This window comes from Podarcis liolepis (assembly GCF_965112155.1).
Source record: "Podarcis liolepis genome assembly, chromosome: 11".
Classification (NCBI taxonomy): domain Eukaryota; kingdom Metazoa; phylum Chordata; class Lepidosauria; order Squamata; family Lacertidae; genus Podarcis; species Podarcis liolepis.
This window is the reverse complement of record NC_139565.1, coordinates 53,315,563-53,341,234: the sequence shown is the minus strand read 5'-3', so window position 1 is coordinate 53,341,234 and position 25,672 is coordinate 53,315,563. Positions and strand designations below refer to the sequence as shown.

The 25,672-nt window shown below is 44.7% G+C and overlaps 1 protein-coding gene across 3 annotated transcripts in view; it reads left to right on the top strand.

The window, feature by feature from the left end:
• Positions 1 to 25,672, top strand: part of DCC (DCC netrin 1 receptor) — a gene marked incomplete at its 5' end in the record, with an annotated part of 945,448 nt that overhangs the window by 672,456 nt on the left and 247,320 nt on the right. For all 3 annotated transcript variants that reach the window (XM_083465695.1, XM_083465694.1, XM_083465696.1), the window contains 2 exons: positions 9,840 to 9,996; positions 20,656 to 20,810. In XM_083465695.1, the coding sequence (XP_083321821.1) occupies positions 9,840 to 9,996; positions 20,656 to 20,810 (312 nt within the window). The remainder of the gene's footprint in view (positions 1 to 9,839; positions 9,997 to 20,655; positions 20,811 to 25,672) is intronic.

Below are 25,672 nucleotides of genomic sequence, written 5' to 3'. Positions count from 1 at the left end.
ATGGAAGATCCTCCACTTGAAGAGGCCACTGGTTCGAAAGGACCATTGCACATTGACTGGTCTCATCACCTCACTCCAGACCCACCAACACTGCCCAGGAGCAGAGGTGACAGTGTGTTTGAATTGACCTTCTAGGTTACCTCCTTGTTGAGAATTCACCCTGATTTGTTCATGAGGAGGTTAGATGACGTTACATTAAAGGTAAAGGGACCCCTGACCATTAGGTCCAGTTGTGGCCGACTCTGTGGTTGCGGCGCTCATCTTGCTTTATTGGCCGAGGGAGCCGGCGTACAGCTTCTGGGTCATGTGGCCAGCATGACTAAGGCGCTTCTGGCAAACCAGAGCAGCACATGGAAACTCTGTTTACCTTCCCGCAGGAGCGGTACCTATTTATCTACTTGCACTTTGACGTGCTTTCGAACTGCTAAGTAGGCAGGAGCTGGGACCGAGCAATGGGAGCTCACTCCATCACGGGGATTCGAACCGCCGACCTTCTGATCGGCAAGTCCTAGGCTCTGTGGTTTAACCCACAGTGCCAGCCATGTCCCTATGACGTTACATTAAGCAGTTACTATTTGTCACTTTGCAGTGCAGTTCCCCATCACTTTCCTTATTGCAAAAAGTCCAAACTTTTGGGAAAGCTGGTTTGTTGCACAAGACCTCCAAATCAACTTCCGGTGATGACCCGACTACGCCAGTATGTAACTGAATCACACCTGAAGACAGCAACTGTATGGAAGCTCCTTAAATGATCCTTTTCAAGAGAAGAGAGAGAAAGTTTAACCTGAACATAAGTGTCCTCTGCAACATGCTGCAAAACAATCAGTGTGACGTGCATGCATGCACCAGAATTGTCATGTGGCTGAGCCTGTGCTTCTTTGCCAAGTGAGTTTGTGGCTGATATTCAAACCGGGAACTTCCCTGATTGCATGTCTAATCAGGACATTACACCGCACTAAATGGTTATTGATTTTGTGAAGGGAAGACTGATGAGTCGGTGGCAAAGAACGCACTTTGCATACACAAAATCCCAGGTTTAGTCCATGGCATATTCAGTGGTAAAGATCTCTGGCTACAGGGAAAGCTGAGGGCAGGGAGACACCTAACCTAGGAGAGAGCTGTAAGCATCCTGAGTGGTCAGAGCTGGACTAGATGTGCTAGCATGATCTGATTTGACATAAGGCAGATGTGAAAAGGTGCACTGGAGCTGGCAGAGGGCTTTGTTTGGGCTTCTAAGTTTAGACTCGCTCCGTTTCCTCAGATGGTGTATGCCAAAACTAACAGAATGGATGCTGTGATGTTGGGGGGAGGAGATCTGTGGATTTGTTGCAGGCTTACACTGCGTAAATTCATATATTCTCGGATATGCATGTTGTTAGTAGGCACTTTGATCACGCACAGTTTGTACAAAGCTAATTGGTTTGTAGCATTGGCAGTTCCCTCCGTTCCCTTTTAATTTGTCTGTGCTCATGAAAGCGAGAGACCATTAGCTTGGGGCTCAAGCCAGAGACAGGGTGGCCAGATGCTCTTTTGAGCTTCCTCAGCTCAGCTCAGCTCTGCCAGCAATTCTGTATCCTCACCTGCCACCCCTCCTGCTGTTGTGCACTTGTATCAGCAGCAATTTGCTAATGGAATCCAGCAAAAATGCTTATGATGAAAAAAAATACACCCCGTTTCCTCCCATCAGACATGAAAAAGTTGCCTTTTGCAAGCAGAACATATCAAATGCAATGGCTGAGATTCCCCAGCACTTGTTGTGATCACTTAATGCTACATTCAAAGATGGGGAGATAAGGTTGTTATCTTGCATCAGGCTGAACTCTGGGCATTACCTGTGTGCACTTCTTTTGTGGCATGCATCAAATGTCCTTGTTGAAATGTCTAGGCTTGTTCAGGCTCTCTCCATAGGTATGCAAGAGCCTACCACAGGCTGAAATAGGAGCCAGGACCTGAGTTTTTGCTCCTTGATCCAGGAAATTGGTGGAGGTTTGAGCCGTACAGGATTGTCTTCCATAACATTCCCATGTTAGCTGAGCACAGGTGGCAGAGATTTTTAAGTATAATTGTTTAACTGTACATTGAAATGGAAAATAACTCCGTATGTGTCTGCATGTATACTGCGTAGCATGGCATAGAAATTTCCATTGAAGCTAAACAAGAGTTGCAGAGAGCTTAACAGTTAATGATTCAGTAGGGCTGCATCCATTGTCTCTCGAGACAGACAGATGCCAACAGGACTGTGCCTCACTTGCAAGCTGTTTAACTTAAACCATATGAAAAGGATACAATTACAGATCTATGCATGTGCTAATCCGTAAGGCTCCATTTTCGGTGTGTTAGTTCTTTATTCTGAAGCCACTGAAGAGAAAGGATGTTGCTAATCTCTCTCCAGGAAAACAGCCGAAGGCTAAAGTAGGTTGTTTAGCTCTGGATTGAAGATATTCTAAGATATTTTGCCTGTGCTGGGATCAGCATATGATATTATGCATCTATCTGAATGTAACTTGTTTTAAGTTTGTTTTAGAGTTAAGTTTTGAAGTAAGGCTTTTCAATCATATTTTTGGACTGGACAATTTTTATTTCAGGAAGAGTCAGTTTTCATTCATCCCATTTGCTTCCAAATGCATGCTATTAATAACCTCAAGAGCAGGCTTCCTCAAACTCGGCCCTCCAGATGTTTTTGGCCTACAACTCCCATGATCCCTAGCTAGCAGGACCAGTGGTCAAGGATGATGAGAATTGTAGTCTCAAAACATCTGGAGGGTCGAGTTTGAGGAAGCCTGCTCAAAACGTTCTAGTCAGGAGACTGGGTGGTGGTGTTGGCGGGAGAGGAGCTGCAGTTTCTGTAATAGCTAATGCTATTCACATTCATCCAGACTAATATAGCTGCTCCAGTTTATTTTTCCATCCATACCAGCCTGCTCAAGAAGCTTCTTCCGTTCTGAGACTTGTACTGTCTGAGCTTCCTGGGGGTAGTTCAAGATCTTAAGACTCCATGTTCTTCTCAAAACACTCCAGAACAAGTAAAGGCATAACTTAGAGCTTTGTGGGACCAAAAGCAAAGCATGGGACAGCTGGGTTGTCTTAACCCAACCAAGCTTCCTGGAGTTGTATTGTATTTCTGCTGCTTATAGGAAGCCTGTAAATGAGACTTGAGAGTAGCAACAATTTGCCTACACTTGTGACTCCCAGCAACTTGTATGGCTGGAGCAACCATACACTTAAAGCCCTATGGTACTACTTTACATAGTCATGGCTTCCCACAAAGAATTATGGTAGCTGTAGTTTGTTAAGGGTGCTCTCTGAACTAGTTTCCAGAGTGGTTTAAGTCTCTCCCCATCCCCAGGGAACTTTGGAATTGTAGCTCTGGTAGGGGAAGAACGGTTTCCTAACTCTCAGTACCCTTAACAATTTGTAACTCTCAGAATACTTTGGGGGAACCTACAACTGTTTAAAGCGGTATCATAGTGATGTAAATACCGTATTTTTTGCTCTATAAGACTCACTTTTTCCCTCCTAAAAAGTAAGGGGAAATGTGTGTGCGTCCTATGGAGCAAATGCAGGCTGCACAGCTATCCCAGAAGCCAGAACAGAAGAGGGATTGCTGCTTTCACTGCGCAGCAATCCCTCTTGCTGTTCTGGCTTCTGAGATTCAGAATATTTTTTTTCTTGTTTTCCTCCTCCAAAAACTAGGTGCGTCTTGTGGTCTGGTGCATCTTATAGAGCGAAAAATACGGTATATGGGGACTCTTTTCTCTTTGGGTCATCCATTATCTTCCCCATGGACAACTTACTTACTTTACTTTCATGTTGTGGTGTGAGAAAGCAGCTCCCTTTTTTCTTATGGCTGCCCTGACATGGATGCTTACCACCTAGACCCCCACCCCAATAAATGCTCATGCAAGCAGGCCCTGATCCAATAGCTGAGGATGATGTTTAAGAGAAGTTCCTTAGCTTTCCACCAACTCCATTGCTTTTTCTTAGCAATCACACTGTGTCGATGAGATGTAGATAAATGTCCATAAGGGAAATTGCTGGCCTCATTTAAGTATCATCTTGATGGGTTGTGTGCTTGGGTCTCTGAGCAAAAGGCCAGATGTCCGTTATTACAATGCTCTCTTAGCAGCACTAATGGCTTATTAGGAATATATAGGTCCCCTTAGCCTCTAATAACAGGCCTTATGAGAGCCAGCGATGCCCCTATTATGACCTGATGAAAAGCTCTTCTCTGCTGCCATTGTGTGTTTGTATACTTGCTGTTGGCTGTTCTGCTCTTGTACTGGCAGATTAGATCAGTCAAGAGATCTAATCCGAGTCAGAATGGCTCAACTTTGCTCTTCTGCGCTTTATGGGTTTGTAAACAAAACAAAAAGAAAGAATCAGTTATCTACCTCTGGCTGTCCTGGAATGATCCTGGAATGGTCATAGAATCATATCATAGAATCATAGAGTTGGAATAGACCACAAGGGCCATCGAGTCCAACCCCCTGCCAAGCAGGAAACACCATCAGAGCACTCCTGACATATGGTTGTCAAGCCTCTGCTTAAAGACCTCCAAAGTAGGAGACTCCACCACACTCCTTGGCAGCAAATTCCACTGTCGAACAGCTCTTACTGTCAGGAAGTTCTTCCTAATGTTTAGATGGAATCTTCTTTCTTGTAGTTTGGATCCATTGCTCCATGTCTGCTTCTTTGGAGCAGCAGAAAACAACCTTTCTCCCTCCTCTATATGACATCCTTTAATATATTTGAACATGGCTATCATATCACCCCTTAACCTCCTCTTCTCCAGGCTAAACATGCCCAGCTCCCTTAGCCGTTCCTCATAAGGCATCGTTTCCAGACCTTTGACCATTTTGGTTGCCCTCCTCTGGACACGTTCCAGTTTGTCAGTGTCCTTCTTGAACTGTGGTGCCCAGAACTGGACACAGTACTCCAGGTGAGGTCTGACCAGAGCAGACTACAGTGGCACTATTACGTCCCTTGATCTAGATGCTATACTCCTATTGATGAAGCCCAGATGGTCAATGAACTTCAGAGCATAGGAATCAGAGAATTGTAGAGAGTTGGAAGGGGCCACCATAGTCATCTCATCCAACCCACTGCAATACAGTGGTACCTTGGGTTAAGAACTTAATTCGTTCTGGAGGTCTGTTCTTAACTTGAAACTGTTCTTAACCTGAAGAACCACTTTAGCTTATGGGGCCTCCTGCTGCTGCTGCGCCGCCACTGCACAATTTCTGTTCTCATCCTGAAGCAAAGTTCTTAACCCGAGGTAATATTTCTAGGTTAGCGGAGTCTGTAACTTGAAGCGTATGTAACCCAAGGTACCACTGTACATGAATCACAGCTAAAGAATTGCTGACAGATGACCATCCAACCACCGCTTAAAATACTCCACTGAAAGAAAGCTCACCATCTTCCGAGGGAATCCAATCTATTAAACAGCTTCTACTGAAAGTTCTTCCTAATGTTTGGTCAGAATGTCCCTTCTGGCAATCCCTCTGGAGCAGCAGAAAGCTATGTAGGGAGCCACTTTGAACTGAGTCTGCCCACTGGTCCATCTATTGCCTGCTGTGATTGTCAATGGCTATCCAGGGCTTCAGGGCTTCATGGTCTAACCCCAATGTGAGGCAGCTTCCTATGTTCCACCCATGTCCAACCTCATCCTTAGCTCCTTTGCCAAAGTACCATTTCCAGGACTCTTTCAGGGTTTGATTAAGACTGAAGCAAAAGGGTATCCTGAGACTTGCCTCTGAATCTGCAAATGGCACCAGCCATGGAACTCATCTCAGTGGTTGATATTTGGCAACTTCCATGTCTCCCTTTCCCCTCCATGCCAGATGATTTGTAGACTGAACAAAAGAACATTTCACAAATTCCTCCTTCAGCACTTAAAAAATGAGGCAAATGCATCAAACCCCGTCATTTTGTCTCTTTTGTTAATTTTCAGATGCATCCCCCCCCCCTCATTAATTGATGGAGAATGGTTGTAGGGGTGGGATTCAGGAGAAATATTTGGCACAAGACTAGGATCCTAAGTCTGAGTACAGAAATGGAGCGACTCTGGTTTTGATCCTTGTTGACTGACAAAGGTAGCTGTGTGGGCTTGGGCAAGTCTTGCAAGATCCCTGTGAGGATAAATGAGCTGTAAGCTGTAAAGTGCTTTGCACATTGGAAATGGCTGTAGAGATAATTAACAGTAATGGACCTGGCTGTTAGATTCATTTCCACCTTGTTCAGCCATTAATTCCTGGGCAAAAGTATTCTGGCACATGTTTAAATGACTGTGCAAGGACAAAGCGTTAAGGGAGTGCCCATTGTCCGCAGATTAGTACAATCTATTGTGAAAGGCAAATATCCCTGGATTAGAAAAAAAAGGAAAAGGAATGAAATGATTGAGCATGCTTGTAAAAACTTTCATTGATTTAGAAGGGACCTATTGAGAAATATTAAAAAAAATGGCTGTTGCTGTACTTGTCTCTTTTTGCATTGTACTCTGAGTGTAAATAACATGTTTACTATTCACTGCCATCCTGCTAGCAGCTTGCAAAGGTGAAAGAGGTATGGGCTTTCCCTTCACCAGCAATAACAAAAAATGTTATGTTGTAAGCACATCACTGTTTGCAGAATTGCAAGAGGATAGGGGGTGGAGATGCATGAAATGGCTTCTGAACTCAGGTTCATTACCGATATCTGGAGCGCTTAGAACAGCCAATAGAATTTCAGCCTGATTCCAAAAGAGCCAGTTTAAATCCTTTTATTTAAGGCTGCAATCTTTCACAAGCTTACCTGGTAATAAGCTTGACTGAGCTCAGTGGACTTATTTCAATACATGCAGACAGCTGCATAGCAAAGCACGTTGTTGGCTGGTTGGTGAGTTAAGCAAGGCATCACATTGCTACTGATGAAGTTTGGTTGAGTTGATTTAACTGTTGCTCAGGTATACATCAGAAAGGGCATCGCCAAGGGTGTAGGCTGGATTTTGAATCCAAAGGAAGCTGGATTCACACCAACATCAGCATGAGATGTGGGGTCCCTGCTGGCAAAGTGCCCTTGCACAGTAGGAACACAGAAAGCTGCTTTATACTGAGTCAGACCATTGGTCCAGACTGGCAGCAGCTCTCCAGGTTTCCAAACAGTGGTCTTTCCCAAGCCCAGCCCTACCTGAAAATGCCAATGATTGAATCTGGAAACTTCTGCATGCAGAACAGATGCTCTGCAACTGAGCTATGGCAAAGGGGCCACCTTTGACACTGGTAGACACTCCAACCAGACTAGTTTATTGGTTATGATGAGAAGCAGTAACAGCAGCATTGCTGCGATCTGTAGAAGAGGAGCTTGCATCCATCCACCATTTTCACATTCCCACACTGTCTAATGTAGTATCACTCCAGGGCACTGTAAAGGTAAAGGTAAAGGGACCCCTGACCATTAGATCCAGTCATGGCTGACTCTGGGGTTGCAGCGCTCATCTCCCTTTATTGGCCGTGGGAGCCAGTGTACAGCTTCCGGGTCATGTGGCCAGCATGACTAAGCTGCTTCTGGCGAACCAGAGCAGCGCACGGAAATGCCGTTTGCCTTCCCGCCGGAGTGGTACCTATTTATCTACTTGCACTTTGACGTGCTTTCAAACTGCTAGGTTGGCAGGAGCAGGGACCGAGCAACGGGAGCCCACCCCGTCGCAGGGATTCGAACCGCCAACCTTCTGATTGGCAAGTCCTAGGCTCTGTAGTTTAACCCACAGTGCCACCCGTGTCCCTCTCCAGGGCACTGTAGGAACATTTAAAAGGTCAGCTTCTCAACTGCCTGCCCCTGTGGCACAGCCAACCCAAGTCTGGGAAGACCCAACATAGGTCAGGTATCAGTATTCCCTGCCAGAGCAATGATTGAAATTTTTGTAGCAGTAGATTTGATCGCCTATGGCAGGGATGGGGAACCTTAGAACTGGGGAACAAATGTGGCCCTTAAGACCTTTCTGTGTGGCTCTTGGGACTATACCCCTCAGAAGCCTTGCTGAAGTGCTTTTATTAGGTTGGAATGTGTCCTTGAACAGTGATGGTACCTATTGGTTGCCTGGATAGATATGTCTGTGCATAGAAGACTTTTGATGTTCTATGGCTGCAGTGTAGCATTCTGTCACATCCATTGTTCCTCCCAGGTTTGCACCTCGCTTTGCCCACCATTGGTGTGTGGCCTCCAAAAGCTTCTCCAGGAATGTAGCCATTGGGACACAAAAGCTTCCCCACCTCTGACCTTTGGCAAGTCTCATGTAGTTCTTTAACATCAGAGAGTAACCTCTGCCTGTGTGATTGTGTCAGCAGGGGATTCGTTGTTGAATCCTTCTGTTGAACCCTCATCCCCTCATTTTCTGAACTATCCATCCCCTGTGAAGTTGAGGGTTGCCCAGGTCTTTAGTGTCTGCACATTCGGTGCAGCTGTACAAAAATCCTCCGTCTGGTACCTTAAGACTGATTCTCAACATAAACTTTCTAATGTCTTAATCATTTGTTTGCAAGTTCTGATTTTAATTCTTGTCTTTTTGCATTGTGGTTGCATTCTGTATTGTGTTATGCTTATATTCTGTGGCTTGCTGGTACAAGTTCATGGTTGTACAAAATTGCAACGGCTACCTTCATTGGGCCTTTGACATATTCAGAAAATCTGATGGAATTTTTTTTTTTTTTTAAATCATCTGGTTATTAATGGTGGCATCAGGGAGACCTCAGGATGACCTGAGAGGTTTCTAGGCTTGTATCCCTAATAATCCTAATTTTCTCAGGAATCCAGTATTTGGGCCTTATGCCCATGGTATTCCACGTGTATCATTGTGTGTTGCAGAAAACAGTCTTTTGGAAACAGATGTTTCTAGACACTTAAGGACTCAAGGCACAAGCCCATGGCACAAATGTGCATAATGTTTGCAAATGCAAATTTAAATCCATAGTTGTCGTTGGGAAATCAAAATGGTGGGTGGCTGAGATCCCATCAGCACTGTGCATTCCAGTGTACACAGCTGCCCTATAAGCAGAAATAAAGTAAGTTTTTGTTTTATTTAAAGAAAGTGGGGGAATTGGAAGGAGATCAATGGCCCATTGCAAAATACCCTGGCCTCAGACCCCTTGAGCTACCTCTTAACAATGCCCCTGATCTTAGATTCTGTTCAAAATCCAGCACAGAGGTTGTGTACACACTCCTGCTTACTTGGCAAGCTATGCATTCCCACCCCTGGTTTGGCAAGTAGTGTACACATGTGAGCATGCTGCAGTCCATATCCATCCTGTTGTTTCTTATGAAATACTGTATTTTGATGCATCTCCCCCCAAACCAGTTATGATCCTAATTGAGGAAAAGAGCAATCTAGTTGTGTTTTAAGTCAGTAATGTATGCACAGCCAGTGTTACTGAACCCAGTTAATAATTTTGCTTAACTCTCTGTAGGAATGTGAGCTCTGTGAAAAAGGGGGTAGCTTAAACTGTAATCCTAGCCCCACTTACCTGATAGAAAGCCCCATTGAATTTAGTGGGACTCCCTCATTAGGATGACATCCTTAAGTTGGGGAAGCCAAGGTGTTTGGTGTTTCTGTTACAAAATTATGTCTTCTTGATGTTTTTTATTTATTTATAAAAGAAAGGAACTGAATTTTAAAGAATGGTTTTACTCTTAGTTCTCTTTTTCTTTCCTCTTTTTGTTCCTCCATTCATCTGAATCACACCTGATCCACTTGGTCCTTTTGTTTTCAAAAATGTTAGTTGTGCCTACTACAATTCTTCCCACCAGCCCTGAAACCCCTGCACCACCAACCTCTCTGACGGATTCCTCTCCTTCCCCTTCTTTAGCTATCCCAAGTTCCAGTATCCTCCCCTCTGCTCCCCGAGATGTGGTCCCTGTTTTGGTCTCCAGTCGATTTGTCCGTCTCAGCTGGCGCCCACCTGCGGAGGCAAAAGGGAACATTCAGACATATGCAGTGTACTTCTCCAGAGAAAGCGTCAACAGGTAGGTCTAAATGCTGGACACCAACACGGATAGCTTATGCCTGTGTATCCTGAAGAATTCTGCTCCTAGAAGGATCTAAATTCTGCATAAATTAAGATCATCATAGTGTTGCAAGATTTGTTTTGCTTTTCCTAGTCATGAACATATCAAATAGCTTTATACTGAATCAGATCGCCCAACCTGCTAGTCAAATATTCAAGTAGATAGCATACTGATGATGATGATGATGATGATGATGATGATGATGATGATGATGATAGTGATGTATTATTTAAACCCAGCCCATCTGACTGGGTTTCCCAAGCCACTTTGGGCGATTCTCAACAGAATATTAAAAACACGATAAAACCTCAAACATTTAAAACTTCCCTAAACAGGGCTGCTTTCAGGTGTCTTCTAAGAGTATTGCCTTATTAAAAGGCTTAAGCCTCCTCAAAACAAAGCAAATATATGCTAGTATCAATATAGTATCAAGGGGAGTAAGAGTGATAATTCATTGTAAAGTTCTTTTATTGAACCAGCGTAAGAGGAGATATTAGCCTGGTTTGAACATAGCCATGGGTCACTCAACGAACTACAACCAAACCACACCTTGTCCCACAGATGACCTTTCACTTAGAGATTCCTGCAGAAAAACACCCAAACCCATACTACCAAACCCCAGGAAATAATAGAATTGTAAAGTTGGATCCCAAGGGGCATCTAGCCCACCCACTGCAATGCAGGAATCTCAACTAAAGCATTCACGACAGATGGCCACACAACCTGTGAAACCCATGTATAATTCTCATAATTAGTAAGCCATCCCGGCAGCTATATTGTTCCCCATACTCCCAACTGAATCACACCCTTTCTGCTAATGAAGACAATCGTTTTATGGGTCACAAAAGTTATTGATTACAACAGGGACGTCCAACTCACAAGAGACTGTGATCTACTCACAGAATAAAAAACTGGAAGTGATCTCCCCATTTTTTTAGGAGTGCAGGTCAAAGTTGCTGAGCTTTTTTTTAGGGAGCCAAGTCTAAGTTGTTGACCTTTTTTAGGGGTGCAGGTCAAAGTTGTTGACCTTTTTGTTCAGCTTTTCTTAGGGGACACAGCAAATACTTCTGCTGCTTTGGGGGGGAAACAACAAAAGTCTATAAACAATAAGAAGTCAACCCGCCAGCAGAAACTCCGTCTTCCATTCTTGAAATTGTGCACGGATAAAGGAAAGAGGGAGGGGGTGGGGCTGAATGCTCCTTTTCACCTGCGGACGAAAATGAGCCCGTGGTTGACCGCGATCAACTTCTAACAACTGGGGTTCGACCTGTCGATCGCGGTCGACCTGTTGGACATCCCTGGATTACAACATTAGAAGAACCAACTGATGCAACTGAATACAGAAAGAGCTCATCTATAGCTCTGCCTCACTTTCCATTTTGTCTCCTATTGAAATAACGGCATCCTTAAGGTGATTTTAAGAGCATGAGTGCCTGACATTTCCCCCCCTCGAAGAAGAGATTTTTATTTCTGGCTGCTTTTTAGATGTGGTGCCACGTGATGCTCCTTCCTCCGCATTTAGGAGAGGAGAAAGAAAAGGGAGGAAAGGATTGACAGTCTTTAAGGCCTGTAGTTATGGGGTGGAGGCGGGGTTTGGCACTTGTGCTGCTGTGACTGGATAGTGGAAGGTGGTTGAGGTAGGAAATGTGTGATGGCTGAAGGTGGCAGTTCAGATGCCAGCATTTGGGTGACTGGCTGTGGAGAAATGGTCGTGGTGGGGTGTATGGGGCTGACACTGATGGGATTCTGGTGCTTGCTGGTGGGAGGAAATGGGAGCTTGCAGACTGGTGACGGAGGCTGGAAAGATAGTGGAGGGGTCAAATGCTGAGTGGAGTTCATTTGGGTCATGTGTAGGATACAACTTTTGACCTCCAGTTAAATCAAGAGTAACTCCTCCACCATCTTGTTTCCTTTCTTCAAATTTATTTCCAAGCTGGAAACTCACTGACTGGAGTTAAGTCATAACTTTCTGTAAGATGGGGAAGGAAGGAAATAATAGTTGAATGATGCTGGGGGTGTGTGGCTGTAGGAAAAGTAGTTACACATGTTTGGTTGTATGTCACTGCACTTCCACAGTTGTGATGTAGCACTATGACAGTGGCACAGTAAGAAATAGTGGAGATGGTGGGGGTAGAGGTATACCTTAATCTACGATTCCCCCCAAGTCATCTTGCACTTCTCCCATGGCAGCAAATTCTTTTTCATACATTTCTGCATTCTCTCCTTTTCTTACCTGAACTATTCAGCTTGCCTTTCCCCTGCACGTTCCTTGATGTTCCCTGTAACTTTTAGCTCCAGTATTTGTGCCTACTTTAGTACAGCAACCATATCCCTCTCCAGTGTTGAAATATGTAGCTCCAGTTTTAAGTACTGGTGTTTTGTTATTGAATTGTACCTAAACCCCAGCGCTTTCCCCCCATTTTTTTATTGATTTTCCAAATTTATGACAAACATATAAAATAAAACATCAAAAAGAAAAACAAACAAGCAAACTTAAATCCCAACTGTAATAATTCCATTTTTGTTAACATTTTTGGGTTACTTCCTCGAATCTCCCTGGCTGAATTTCCATATATACCATTGTAGCAGTTTTCCAAAACTAATTTCACCAAAAATTTACTTAGTCAATTAACCTCTTTCTTTCTTTCTTTCTTCCTTCCTTCCTTCCTTCCTTCCTTCCTTCCTTCCTTCCTTCCTTCCTTTCTTTCTTTTCATTTTAACTTTAAACATATTGTTCTATAACATCACATATTTAAATCCTAGGCCAATCTGATACTTGCAAGGAATTCTATTTAAGTTATCTTAACATATTTAGCTAAATAGTCTTTAAATTTCTTCCATTCCTCCTGGTATTCCTCCTCCTTCTGGTCGTGAACTCCTAACCTCCAGCTTTTTAACTGCGTAACTTTGCAGGATAGCTTTCAGAGTAGGTATTAATGTTTTCATCATGCATCATCATATGCAGTTAGAGTGCTTGATTAGAGCTTGGGTTCAAACCCCTATTCAGCCATGAAACTCACTGCCTGCCCTTGAGCCAGTCACTTTGCCACAGCCTAGCCTACTTCACAAAGTTGTTGTGATGATAGCTAATCATGGTTATACAGTCATATTTCTCTATATCTCAGTTACTGATGGTGTTTCCTGCTTGGCAGGGGGTTGGACTCGATGGCCCTTGTGGTCTCTTCCAACTCTATGATTCTATGATTCTACTCTTGCTATTACATTTATCCCCTTATCATTGGAGTGGGGGCTCCGGAGCCTCTTTTCCTCAGCAAAACCTTTGGAAAGTACACAATGCCCAAAGTGGTTTTTATTTTGCTTTGCTTTTTTGTTATCAAAGTGTGAAATGCATGTATTTTCTCCCAACAACTACATGTTAATTAAAGTTGGCATTTCTGGAACTGATCCTGGAGGCAAGATGATGTTATTTGTGGGTCCTTGAAATTGCTGTACCATAGAAAGGAAGATGCAGTGCAGCCTAAATGGGAGGATTAGAAATGTTGTTGACATCTTTGGTAAACTGGAGCTGAGCAGTCAGAGATTACCTTCACTCTGAAGCATTGCAGGAGGAGGTAGAAAGTCTTGTTTTTAGCATGGTTGCATATGTTGACAACATGCAAGTAAAGCAGGTTGGATGTTGAGACTCTAAAATGCATAAGAGATGTGTGTCACTTGCCCTCCATCAGTTTGCCCCTTGGGATTTCAAGCATTCAAATCAAATACTTTAAAAGCTCCCCCCATTCTGTCTTTCTCTTTGAGTGTTTGATTGGGGGGCTCAGCCAAATCTGGAGCTCTCAGCTGCACCACAATGCAATCAAGTAACAATTAAAACTATACAGATATACTGCGGTCTTTATTTTAGAAACATTACCCAGAAACATGAAAAAGAAAAAAAATCCACCATCCATCCAACACAAAAATGAACACCCAATAGCCATTAAAAGCAGGCATTCGTGTCAAACAAATGCCCAGGAAAATAAATGGCTATTTCTTAACTTTTGGGCATCAGGCAACACCCTCCCTGTTATCCTCCTTCTCTATGCTAACAAAATGCATTGCAAAGGACTTCCACTGTAAGGGGTCCCATGGGGATATAGGGATGCACACCAGTGGAACAGATTGCCTCAGAAGATGGTGGCCTCCTCATTGTTGGGTGGTATTAAGCAGAGCCTGGATAAGCATGTAGAGATCCTCTAGCAACAGTTGCTCTGCACCGGCATCAGGATGGAATAGATGGGAGTCGGGACCCTTCAGACTATGCAATTCCAACTTGTTGATGTCATCTTAACAGTAAGTTTCAATTGGCCACAGGGAAGACAACTCTTCCCTGCCTGTCAAGCAGTGCTGGTTAGGAACACGCAGTGTCCCTAGTGTGTGGCTTGCAGCTGTAGCAGCATGCCAGATGTCAAAAGGGGCAGGGGCGAGGATGCCACCCTTTGTTCCCTCTCAACGCTACAAACAAAGGAACCAGATGGGAAGCAGAGAGTTTAGCACTGGGGAAGCAATGAGAAGGCAATGATTTGGAGGATCAACAAGTTTGGAAGTTTAGGGAAGAGGTGAAACAAGTTCTGGTTTGGCTTGCAACAGAGCTTCTAGTACAGCAAGATTTTTAGTTTGGAGGGAAATTGTCATAAAAAAGGGGACGCCAAGATCCCTGTGTCAAGCATAACATCTAGTTCTGCCTCTAGCAACAAGTTGTGTCAATTTGCTCGTGCATACCCTTGCTTTGCACACATGTGCACATACACGCGCACACACGTAGGTAGTGACTGTCATGAAACAGAAGATAGAGGCCCATTGAAAAATAGTGTTTCCCCCTTACCAAGTCTGCTACTGTAAAGAATATCATCTATTTTTGCCAGTGGGATGGCACTGGGCTTAAAATGCCACTTTTAATTTAAAAAAGAAAGAAAAAGAAAACCCATTTTAAAACTTCCATTGTGGCGAGAACTGCCTCCGGTCCTGTGAACTTTTAGGCTTCCAGTGTGTGAACAAAATAAATGTAGTTTCCTTTAAGTGCTCGGGTAGAACACTGAGTCATTTATTGTTTATACATTATTTTTACAAAAGAGCTATTTTTCTCTTTACAATAACAGCAGATCTGACATTAACCTGAGGCATGCACAGAAATTGTCAGACAAATTACTGTAACTCTGCAGTCCTGAACGATGCCTGGTGTTGGAGAATAACAGTAATTTTGCTTGACAATTGACAGTTCTCGTAATGCCAGAACTGCATATAGAACCGTTCTGCAGCACATCTTCAGCTAATGCATGTCCTTATATTGTAACCGTCCTGTGACATCACACTCAAAGGTTTGACCAGCCTTTGCCAGTCTGTTTTGGACTACAACTCCCAAGAGACCCATCAGTGCAGCTGTTTTGTAGTCCACAAGATCTGCACCTGGTTGGGGAAAGCTGAGTTAGACCAGAATGGTGTTCTGGGGCATCCTGAGATTCCGCAAAGGTTTCCCAGATGCTCCTCAATGAGAAGCTTAGGAGATGTAAATGGTGGGTGAGCTTTCCTTTAAAGTCTGCTTTTTTATTGCTGTGCTAGGTGGAAGGAAGACTGTAGCTTGGTGATAGAGCACATGATTCACACAAAAAAGGTCCCACAAATCAGAATAGACAATTCTGGACTTGCTGAAAATCTGTTCTGGGCTTGGAGACTGACTGGCCCAAAATTACCCAGTGAGTTTCTTGACTGAGTGGGGTTTTGAACCCTGGTCTCCCAGGTCATCGCCCTCTACTCTAACCACTATGCTGGCTCTTTTGCAATTGTCTCCAAGATTGCAAAATAGCCTTTTGGTGGATACAAGTGACTGTGCCCAAAGAGCAAATCAGCCACATGAATCCAACTGGTGTTGGATTCACTGTAGCCATTACAAACATATCAACTCTTTGTTCCATCACCCTATTATCTGCACTGGTGAATAGGTAATACATTTCCTGTAAATTGACCAATGACTGTGACTTTTAGGACGATGGGGAAAGATGTTTACTACAAGCCTGTTCTGCAAGATAGCAATTGAATGCATAGTGAAACAAACCCTCAGCTTCCTCTTTGCTATATGTACAGTAGCATGAATCACAGGGGCTATTTAGGCATGCTTGAGGAATTTTTATCTTTGGGAATTCTGATATGAACGGACCCTGATCTGCACCTGCTTGCTGGTTGCTGAGAATCCAGAGCCAATGGTCAGATTTCACACTCCTCCAAATGTTGTGATGGGTTTGTCCATTCAAAACGTCTCAAGATGCTTTTAAAAGTAGGCTGCAAGACTGTAAGAGAAACTACATTCAGAAATGTGTATATAAATAATATTCGAATGTAATTTTTGTCCATTGCAGATCAATGCAGAATTGGGACAGACCTGAAGTAGACTAAACCCTAGGACTGTCCATTTGTGTTGCTTAACATGGTAACATATCACCCCAAAGAGCAGGTCCCTGCTATAAGGAGTTTCTAGTAAAAATTTGACTGAGGTAGTAAGGAGACCACAAAATCAAGGGGAGAGCAAAGGTCTTAAAAATATAGAAAAGGAAGGAATTGGAAAAGCAAAGGCAAATGCTTACTGACTTGATTACAGAGTTGCCACACATAGCCAACCCCTCCTTCCTTTTACACCTCACGCAAACCTCACCTATACCTTCGCAGCTCAGACAATGGCCTTCCCCTCCCAGCCTGCCCAAATCCCCTTCCCTCCCAGTTCATTTCAAGCCCCTCCCCTTCTCCTCACAGCTCACCCAAGCCCCTCCCCCACAGCTCATGCCAAACCCCTCCCCTTCTCACAACTCACCCAAGCTCCTCCCCTAACAGTTCACCCAAGCCCCTCCCCTCACAGCTCATGCCAAACCCCTCCCTTCTCCTCATAGCTCACCCATGTTCCTCCCCTCACAGCTCACCCAAGCCCCTCCCCTTCTCCTCACAACTCACCCAAGCTTCTCCCCACACAGCTCATCTCAACCCCAACCATCTGCTGTTGCATTTAATGGGGTGTCAGAAGAGGCATTTCAGGGAGCAGTTTGCCAAAGATGAAATCCCTCTCCAACCTTTCATGTATGTAATTTGAAGTAGGTATGCATGTATATGAGTGTACCAATTGTCTCTCCATCCCACCCCCTTTTTAGGGAGAGGTTACATAGGTCACATGTTCACATTTCCTGCCCTTGTGGAAGCCAGTGTGCCTCAGGTTGTGTGTGCATCAGGGTTCATCTCCCTATGTCAGATGTTGGGAATCTTTCCCCCTCCAGATGATGTTGAGCTACAACTCCCATCATGCCTGGCGACTGACCATACTTGCTGGGTCTGATGGGAGCTGCAACATTTGAAGAGCCAAAGTGCTCAGGGAAATCCCATAATGGCTATTATTCCTGCTTAGATGACCCTTGGGGTCTTTTCCAGCCCTACACGTCTTTGATTTTATAGGAATTTGCATACTTTTATTGTTATTAATTTTTGTCAAGGTAGTCTGAAGCAACAGGTGAGAAAGGACCTTGGCAAACCTTTGGTCCGTTTTCATAGTATTAAGTACTGTGCAGTCAGAGACATTACCATGATTCTTCCACCTTGAAGCAACTAATTAGGTGTTTAATAGATTGTAGAAGTATTGGCGGCCCACCTACCAAGTGTGCAAAAATGCTGCAATTACATTTTTGACACCCCAATGCACTTATAAGTCACTCTACGTTCATTTCAGCAAATTACCCTGGGAGGGTTCCATGTTTTGTAAGTAAATGAGTCATATTTGAAACTACCTTTTATTTTACATTTCAGCATTTCAGAGCAATTCTCTCTGTGTGTGTTTTAATGAATTGCTTCTCAAGAGCTCCTAGATGCTGTCTTGTTTTCAAATATAGCTTCGTTATTAATTTTTATGCTAAAACCCCTGTTCGTGTGTGTGATTGTGTGTCGCCAGAATTTTGAAAGGTTCTCAAAGGCTAACTATTGCATTTTCCTCTTCTGCGGCACAGTAACTCCCATTAAGTCTACACCATAGTATGCTCTACCCATAGAAGAATGCCAGAAGAAAGATGGGGCAGCAATGTAGAGCATGGCACTCTTAATCTCAAGGTCGGGGGGCGGGGTTTGAACCCCAAGTTGGGCAAAAGAATCCTGCATCACAGCAGGTTGGACTAGATAACACCTGCAGTCACTTCCAGTTCTATGACCTGTTGGATCTGTGTGCAGCTCTCCTAGGTGGTCAACATTTGAATTGCAGGTGGCAGTTTCTCAGTGAAATAACTTCAAGTTCTGGACTGACTCTGCCTACTCAGGTTGACCATTAGATCCTCCAGAACAGGAAGGAATAGAAGAGGAACGTCCTGTTCCAGTTGAACTTTGGCTGAGCAACAGGATATTTCAGAGGTCTGGTGTGTTATTGCATCTTTTGGTTGTGACTTTCCCCTGATCCTGCCGCCTGAAGGTTCTAGTCCAGGCATAGGCAAACTCTGGCCCTCCAGATGTTTGGGACTACAGTTCCCATCATCCCTAGCTAACAGGACCAGTGGTCAGGGATGATGGGAATTGTAGTCCCAAACATCTGGAGGGCCAGAGTTTGCCTATGCCTGTTCTAGTCTCATAGGACCAGCTGCTGCAGATGTTATCAGAGGAATGGCCATAGTTCAATGGCAGAGTGTCTGCTTTCCATGCGTAAGGTCTAAGGTTCAATCCCTGCCGCCTCCAAACAGAGCTAGGAATGTCCTCATCTCTGAAACCCATGAAAGCTGCTGCCAGCCAGTGTGGGCAGTACTGAGGCAGATGGACCATTGGTCTGACTTAGTTTAAGGCAGTTTCCTGTGCTCCATTTGGAGCCAGCGGTGGCTAAATAGGCCCCATTCACTGGCTCTGTGCTACAGCAAAATCACTTAGACTGTCTAAAGCAGCATTATTTAATAACCACAATCCTCCACAGAGAACACATTTTTTAGTAGGCACATAGGATAATGGTCAAAGAAATGAAGCCAGTTTTGTTTTGATTTGGTGCTTTATTAACATCAGATTTGGAGTTTTCCTGTTTCAGGTCCATGGGAACTGTGTTGAGCAAAGAGGGCAGTGGATTAGGAGAATTAGTATTGAAAACTGAGCCCCTTTGCTTTTGAAGATGCCCATCTGGATCTGTTATTTAATACTCTGTGATGGCTAGAGCTCTGAGACCATTACCCGTTCTCTCCTCAGGCAAATTTGAAACATTTGATCTTTTTGCTATGCTACATTTCTTATTTAATGTTGTTTATGCCACAAAAGCCCTCAAACAGCACACTAAAGAAAGGTCGTGAAAGATGGGGGTGAACAAAGAAAATTACCAATTTCTCCCCACCCAAAATGAAAGATGAGCTAGTCCCAGGCCAGTAATTGGTGGTCTATTACATGAAAGAATATTAAATCCTTATTTCTTTGGGGCTCTTTGTTTTTAACAAACAACATCCACTGAAGGAACATGTGGGGAAAGGGTTAACTCCTTCATCACTGAAAATCACTCCTGAGAGCAGCTGCGAGCCAGAGTAGACAATATCAGCTAATGGTCTGACTTAGTAGTGAGGGAATCTATGTTGGTGGGCAAATTTGTAAGAAATTTCAGGGGAGTGGGTGGGTTGACTCAACTTGCTGATGAAAAAATAGAGGTTAGCTATTTATTATAATTTAAAAGAAGCCTCTCCAGGCACATTCAGGATCTAGTCCAGGAAGGGGAATGCAGGTGGATCAAAGTCAGAAGGCTATTGAGATGGATGGGCTTGCCAGCCACTGTTTGCAGCTGGAGAGGCTTCTTTTAAATCAAGGATAGGCAACCTCAGGGCAATGGGATGAATTTGACCCTCTGAGCCTCTCTGCCTGGCTCTGAACCTCTCCACTTTTTTCCTCTTAAAATCTAAGGGGAAATGCCTGTGCGTCTTATGGAGCAAATGTGTGGTCCCTGGGGCTGGGGGGGGGGGACCCGGGCTTCCCTCGCCAGCCCCAACAAGCTCTGGGAGCAGCAGGAAGGCTGTGTGCAGCCTTTCCGCTGCTCCTGACCTGCTCTTTGGGGCTGGCAGTGGCTTTCCCCAAAGAGCAGGTCTGTGGGGCTGGCGGTGGGGGAAAGCCGTGCTTCCCCCACCGCCAGCCCCAGGGAGCAACGGGAAGGCTGTGCACAGCCTTTCTGCTGCTCCCCGACCTGCTCTTTGGGTCGAGCAGCTCTGGGGTAGCCTGCGAACCCTCCGCAGGACACCTGGGGAGACTTTGCGCGGCTATCCCTGGCTTTTGCGGGAGGTGGGGGGAGGGACAGAGCGAGGCTCTCTCACTTCCCCCACCTCCCACAAAAGCCCTGAAGGGCCGCATTTTTTTTCTTGAATTCCCCCCCCCCCCAAAAAAAAAGTAGGTGTGCCTTATGGTCAGGTGCGCCTTATGGAGCGAAAAATACGGTACATTGCAGAATGGGTAAGTAAAATAAAATAACAGCAACCGGCCATCCACAGTTTCTTCGAAACAACATTATATTCATTAAGCTGTTTGCTGCTTATTCAGCAGCATTGCCTCATCGTTTTCACATTATCGAGCACTTCTGTGAATCCAACTAGAAATATGTGACTGGAAGTATTTCATCCTGACATCCGCCCCCCTTGTGCTGCTGTTTCTGGTTAGGGAGCGGGCTCTGAACACATCACAGCCTGGGATGCTTCAGCTTACCGTGGGGAATCTGAAACCAGAAGAGACCTACACCTTCCGAGTGGTCGCGTACAACGAATGGGGGCCAGGAGAAACCTCACAGCCCATCAAGGTGGCCACACAACCCGAATGTAAGTATCCTTATTTGTTGGCAGCCATTTGTGTTTTCACATCTCCACAGCCGACTTTTATATGCACACTCCAAATGTTTATGAAATGATTTCTCATCATGGAATGGGATGGGCAGTGTGAGAATTCTCCCATTGATTTCTGTGGCTGCACCTCCTCCAATTCTGGACCAGGTTTGTGTTAAGGAATGCACACATCAGTTTCATTCGCTTGTGTTCATAATGTTTGTTGCGTTTTATTTAGAGCAGAACAGGGATTTGTCTTGGGGCTTTAAATGAAGGGGTAAGATTTAAGTTGGGGACCAATCAACTTGCCAGAAACTTTCCTTTAAAAATCACTGAGGTAAAATTCATGGGATGTTGGTGCGGAGGTGATGTGGGAAAGTTGTGAGGTGTAGTAAGATCATCGATCGCTCTTTCCTTATCACAAGGAGCTAAACAGATGCTGCAGTTAAATTTTAAAGGCATGGGTTGCATAATGTATGCCATCAGTGTAGATGATGCTTCTCAGCAGCCTTTGCCAACCTGGTGCCCTTCAAGTGTTTTGGTCTGCAACTTCCACCAGCTCCAGCCAACACATGAAAGCTATTGTCCAAAACATCTGGAGGGCACCAGATTGGCAAGGGTTGTTTTTCCAAGTCCCAGCTCCCATTCTCCTTTCTGTAGCTGATCATTGCTGACTTGAAAACTTTTTCCTAATGGGTTACTTGAATTGGGAGGTCCATGTGCATGCATGATTTTGTGAATAAAAAGAAGTGTCTCTTCTTTCCTCCTTTCACAATAGAGAGATGTATAAAGCAATGCAGGGGTAGATTGGGTATCTGTATGGAAATGGATAGGAAAACTGTTTGGGGGTATGGGAGCGCTTCTGCGCACTTCAGAGCAACCATGCCCAGAGGAGACATGTGAATTGGGTCAGTCCAATGAAGAACGCAGAACTAACGAAATCCTTGAGCACCTTTACTGGTCTCACATTGTGCCTGTCAAAGCCACAGTGTAGGGATGAAGAGAAAGGAGGTTTTGCATTATTGCGCTTCCAAAGGCTCCAAGGCAGAGAGAGGAAGGACCATCTGATTGCATTTGCCTGGCCCACAATATATGTGTGTGTGTGTGTGTGTGTGTGTGTGTGTGTGTGTGTGTGTGTGTGTATCCTTGACGACATTTGCATGCTACATTTAAAGCACTATGGTACCACTTTAACAGTCATGGTATCCCCTAAAGAATTTTGGGAGCTGTCATTTAACATGGTGCTGAGAGTTGTTAGGAAAAAAACCCCTCCCCTCACAGAGCTACAATTCCAAGAGTTTGCTGTGAAAATGGATTGATTGTTAAGTCACTCTGGAAGAATACTTTGGGAGAAGCCATGGCTGTTTAAAGTGGTATCATAGTGCTTTCAATGTGTGGGCTCTAGTTACAACACCCTGGAAACTTTTTGTTTTATACCCCTGTTAATTTTGGGCAGGGAGGGGCTCCCCACCCCTTGCGACAAAATAATCTCCACTCTATCAAACAGCCTTCATTCTATTCATAATCCACCAGCTTTGGCCTCTGCCCTTTCCTGACGTAATCAGTGTGCATTTCCAATTGAATGCCAAGGTTCCTTGTATTATTTTGAAATACCAAAAGTGTGACGCAAATTATCCCAGTTGAGGATTAATAGATGATGGAAAAGAGCATCCAAAACGCACACCCCTTACTCTCTCTTTCTAACAGAATAAAATGTGTGCATTCTCTCCAGCTGTAATCAGTTTAAAAGATCAGTACAAGTTCCAGCTCTTCAAATAATTATTCTGATGAGAAGGACTAGATTTATATGAAGGGTGGCATGTGTGTGTGTGTGTGTGTGTGTGTGTGTGTGTGTGTGTGTGTGTGTTGCTGGATTAAGTCTTCCCATTTCTTTTAATTATTTAGCTGAAGCCTGCCCCTTTTCCCTTCCACTCACTCTCACACTGTTTAATTCTACTACCATATTATCAATCAGGATAGAAATCTCTTGCTGTTTTAAGATTATCTCATCTTTTTCACCCTGCATGAGGATCATATGCGAGCTACAGCTGTGGTTCTTCTAAGAGGCTGCAAGAGGTTGCCAGAGAACAGAGGGCACCAGTTTCTATCTTGCATAGTTGTGGGTACCAATTTGAATTTCCAAGGCAGCTTGCCTGGACACAGGACAGCTCCAGGGGGGCCTGATATGAAAGCTTTGAGAGAAATAATCTCTGTAGGGAGAAAGTGTCAACAGAAGCCTGAGGTAAGCTGATCAAGCCTGGAGTGAAATAGGCTCCATGAGGGAGCTGGCTGGCTGGTCAAAGGACCCTCACCTTTCTTTCTTTTTTGTAGTCTTTGCTTTCTGCCAGCATGAGGAGATCAAGGGACTAGAGGGGACTCATCCTCTGAGTCAGAGGATGGAGTCAGAGCTATGCCCTCTGACCTGGAGGACACAATACTCAAGTGTCCCAAATTAAGCAGGACATTACAGAAAAGCTTCCCCGGCTTCCGTTGGAAGTACATGATGTCTTGCTTTCACCGCCTCGTCCCTGCCTCCTCCTGCTGCTCTGTAATAAGCTCCACTGCCATAATGGCTGATGTCTGCCACTGCCATATTCCTGGAAGTGGGCACATCCAGAAGCACACCACTTCCAATGGTCAGTAGCTTACTAATAATACTACTACTACTACTAATAATAGATGTGGGTGGCGCTGTGGTCTAAACCACTGAGCCTCTTGGGCTTGCTGATCAGAAGGTTGGCGGTTCGAATCCCCACAATGGGGCGAGCTCCCATTGCTTGGTCACAGCTCCTGCCAACCTAGCAGTTTGAAAGCACGTTCAAAGTGCAAGTAGATAAATAGGTACCACTCTGGCAGGAAGGTTAATGGTGTTTCCATGCACTGCTCTGGTTTTGGTGTTCCATTGCTCCAGAAGTGGCTTAGTCACGCTGGCCACATCACCCAGAAAAACTGTCTGCGGACAAACGTCGGCTCCCTCAGCCTGTAAAGCGAGATGTGCACTCCAACCTCAGAGTCGTCTGCGACTAGATTTAACTGTCAGGGGTCCTTTACCTTTATTAAAAATATATAACAACAACAACAACAACAACAATAATAAATTTATTATTTATACCCCACCCATCTGGCTGGGTTTCCCCAGCCACTCTGGGTGGCTCCCAATAGAATATTAAAAACACGATAAAACATCAAACATTAACAACTTCTCTAAACAAGGCTGCCTTCAGATGTCTTCTAAAATTCAGATAGTTTTTTATTTCCTTGACATGTAATGGGAGGGCCTTCCACAGGGTGGGTGCCACTACCAAGAACCACTAGAAGGCCCTTGGTGCTGTACCTCAGCACCTGGGCTCAGTGATGGGGCTGGAGATGCTCCTTGGGGTATACGGGGTTGAAGAGTGTGCAGATATCCTGCTTTCCTGTCCCAAAACATTGGATGGTATGGGAGGACCCTAAATAAGGTCCTGGTGGCCTTTTCCCTAAGGATGCAGCCTGAACCTCACCTGTGTCCTCGCTGTGCATTGTGCACTGTGAAGCCTTCCCCCACAACCCAGGTTGCAGGTCACAACACCAATGAAATATTTGAGGGGGCGACCCCCCCCCCAGGTTGATGGGCATTGCCATTCAAATGGTGTGTGTGTGTACCATGTCTTGTGATCAATTATGCAGGGTGGGGCTTACCTACCTCCCCCCAATATTTTATTCAAGTTGGCACCCCTGCACCCCAATATTATTTTCTGGGCATTGGGAATAGGAAAACAATAAGCAGTGGGGGTGCTTTGTGAGAGTGCTTAGCTTTCTTGTGAGTGTTTGATTGGAATGCCCACAAGTTCTCATTTGGGGTTGAGCAGTCCTTTCGGAAAGGCTTTCCTAGAAACTGAGAGTGACCACTGGAGGGGATTGCAACCGCTTGCTCCAACCAAGGTTTATCTTTGCTTGTCATTTCTCAGTGCTCAAGGGTAATTTTCCCTCAAGGGTGGAAAGGGATAGAACAAAGAGCTAAAATGAGAAACTGATATGTATGGACAGAACAATGGACAGGGAAAGGAAGGCAGAACCTCTGCTATGCCTTCTGATCGGCAAGTCCTAGGCTCTGCTATGCCTGCCAACTGGGAAGCTTTTAGAATCTGGCTTTACCCTTGACTACATTTCACAGGGGGACGCAGGTGGCACTGTGGGTTAAACCACAGAGCCTAGGACTTGCCGATCAGAAGGTCAGTGGTTCAAATCCCCGTGACCGGGTGAGCTCCCGTTGTTTGGTCCCAGCTCCTGCCAACCTAGCAGTTCGAAAGCACGTCAAAGTGCAAGTAGATAAATAGGTACCGCTCCGGCAGGAAGGTAAATGGCATTTCCGTGCACTGTTCTGGTTCGCCAGAAGCGGTTTAGTCAAGCTGGCCACATGACCCGGAAGCTGTACGCCGGCTCCCTCGGCCAATAAAGCGAGATGAGTGCCGCAACCCCATAGTTGGTCACAACTGGACCTAATGTTCAGGGGTCCCTTTACCTTTACCTTTTTACATTTCACAGGAAGAAAGTAATGTGCAGCTGGGATCTCAGAAATGAGAGGAAGGCAAGCAGTTTGAAGGTACCAACACAGGAAGTGCCAAAGGAGGCTTAGGACTGAACTTGCAGGCCTTCAGTTTCTGCTGCGATTCGACAGGTGACCTTAAGGTCAACCACATAGATTGCAACATAAAAGGAAGGGGGGGCTTTGCTTAGCGGATCAAATAAATCAAAGGGGCTAAGTAAAACTGACAGCCTTTTAATTCACTCTTTGAATCTGCAGTTTATTGTCGGATTTATCAGCACAATGTGTATTGCTAAAATAAATAAACCCATCTCCCTGTGATAGACAGATGCCA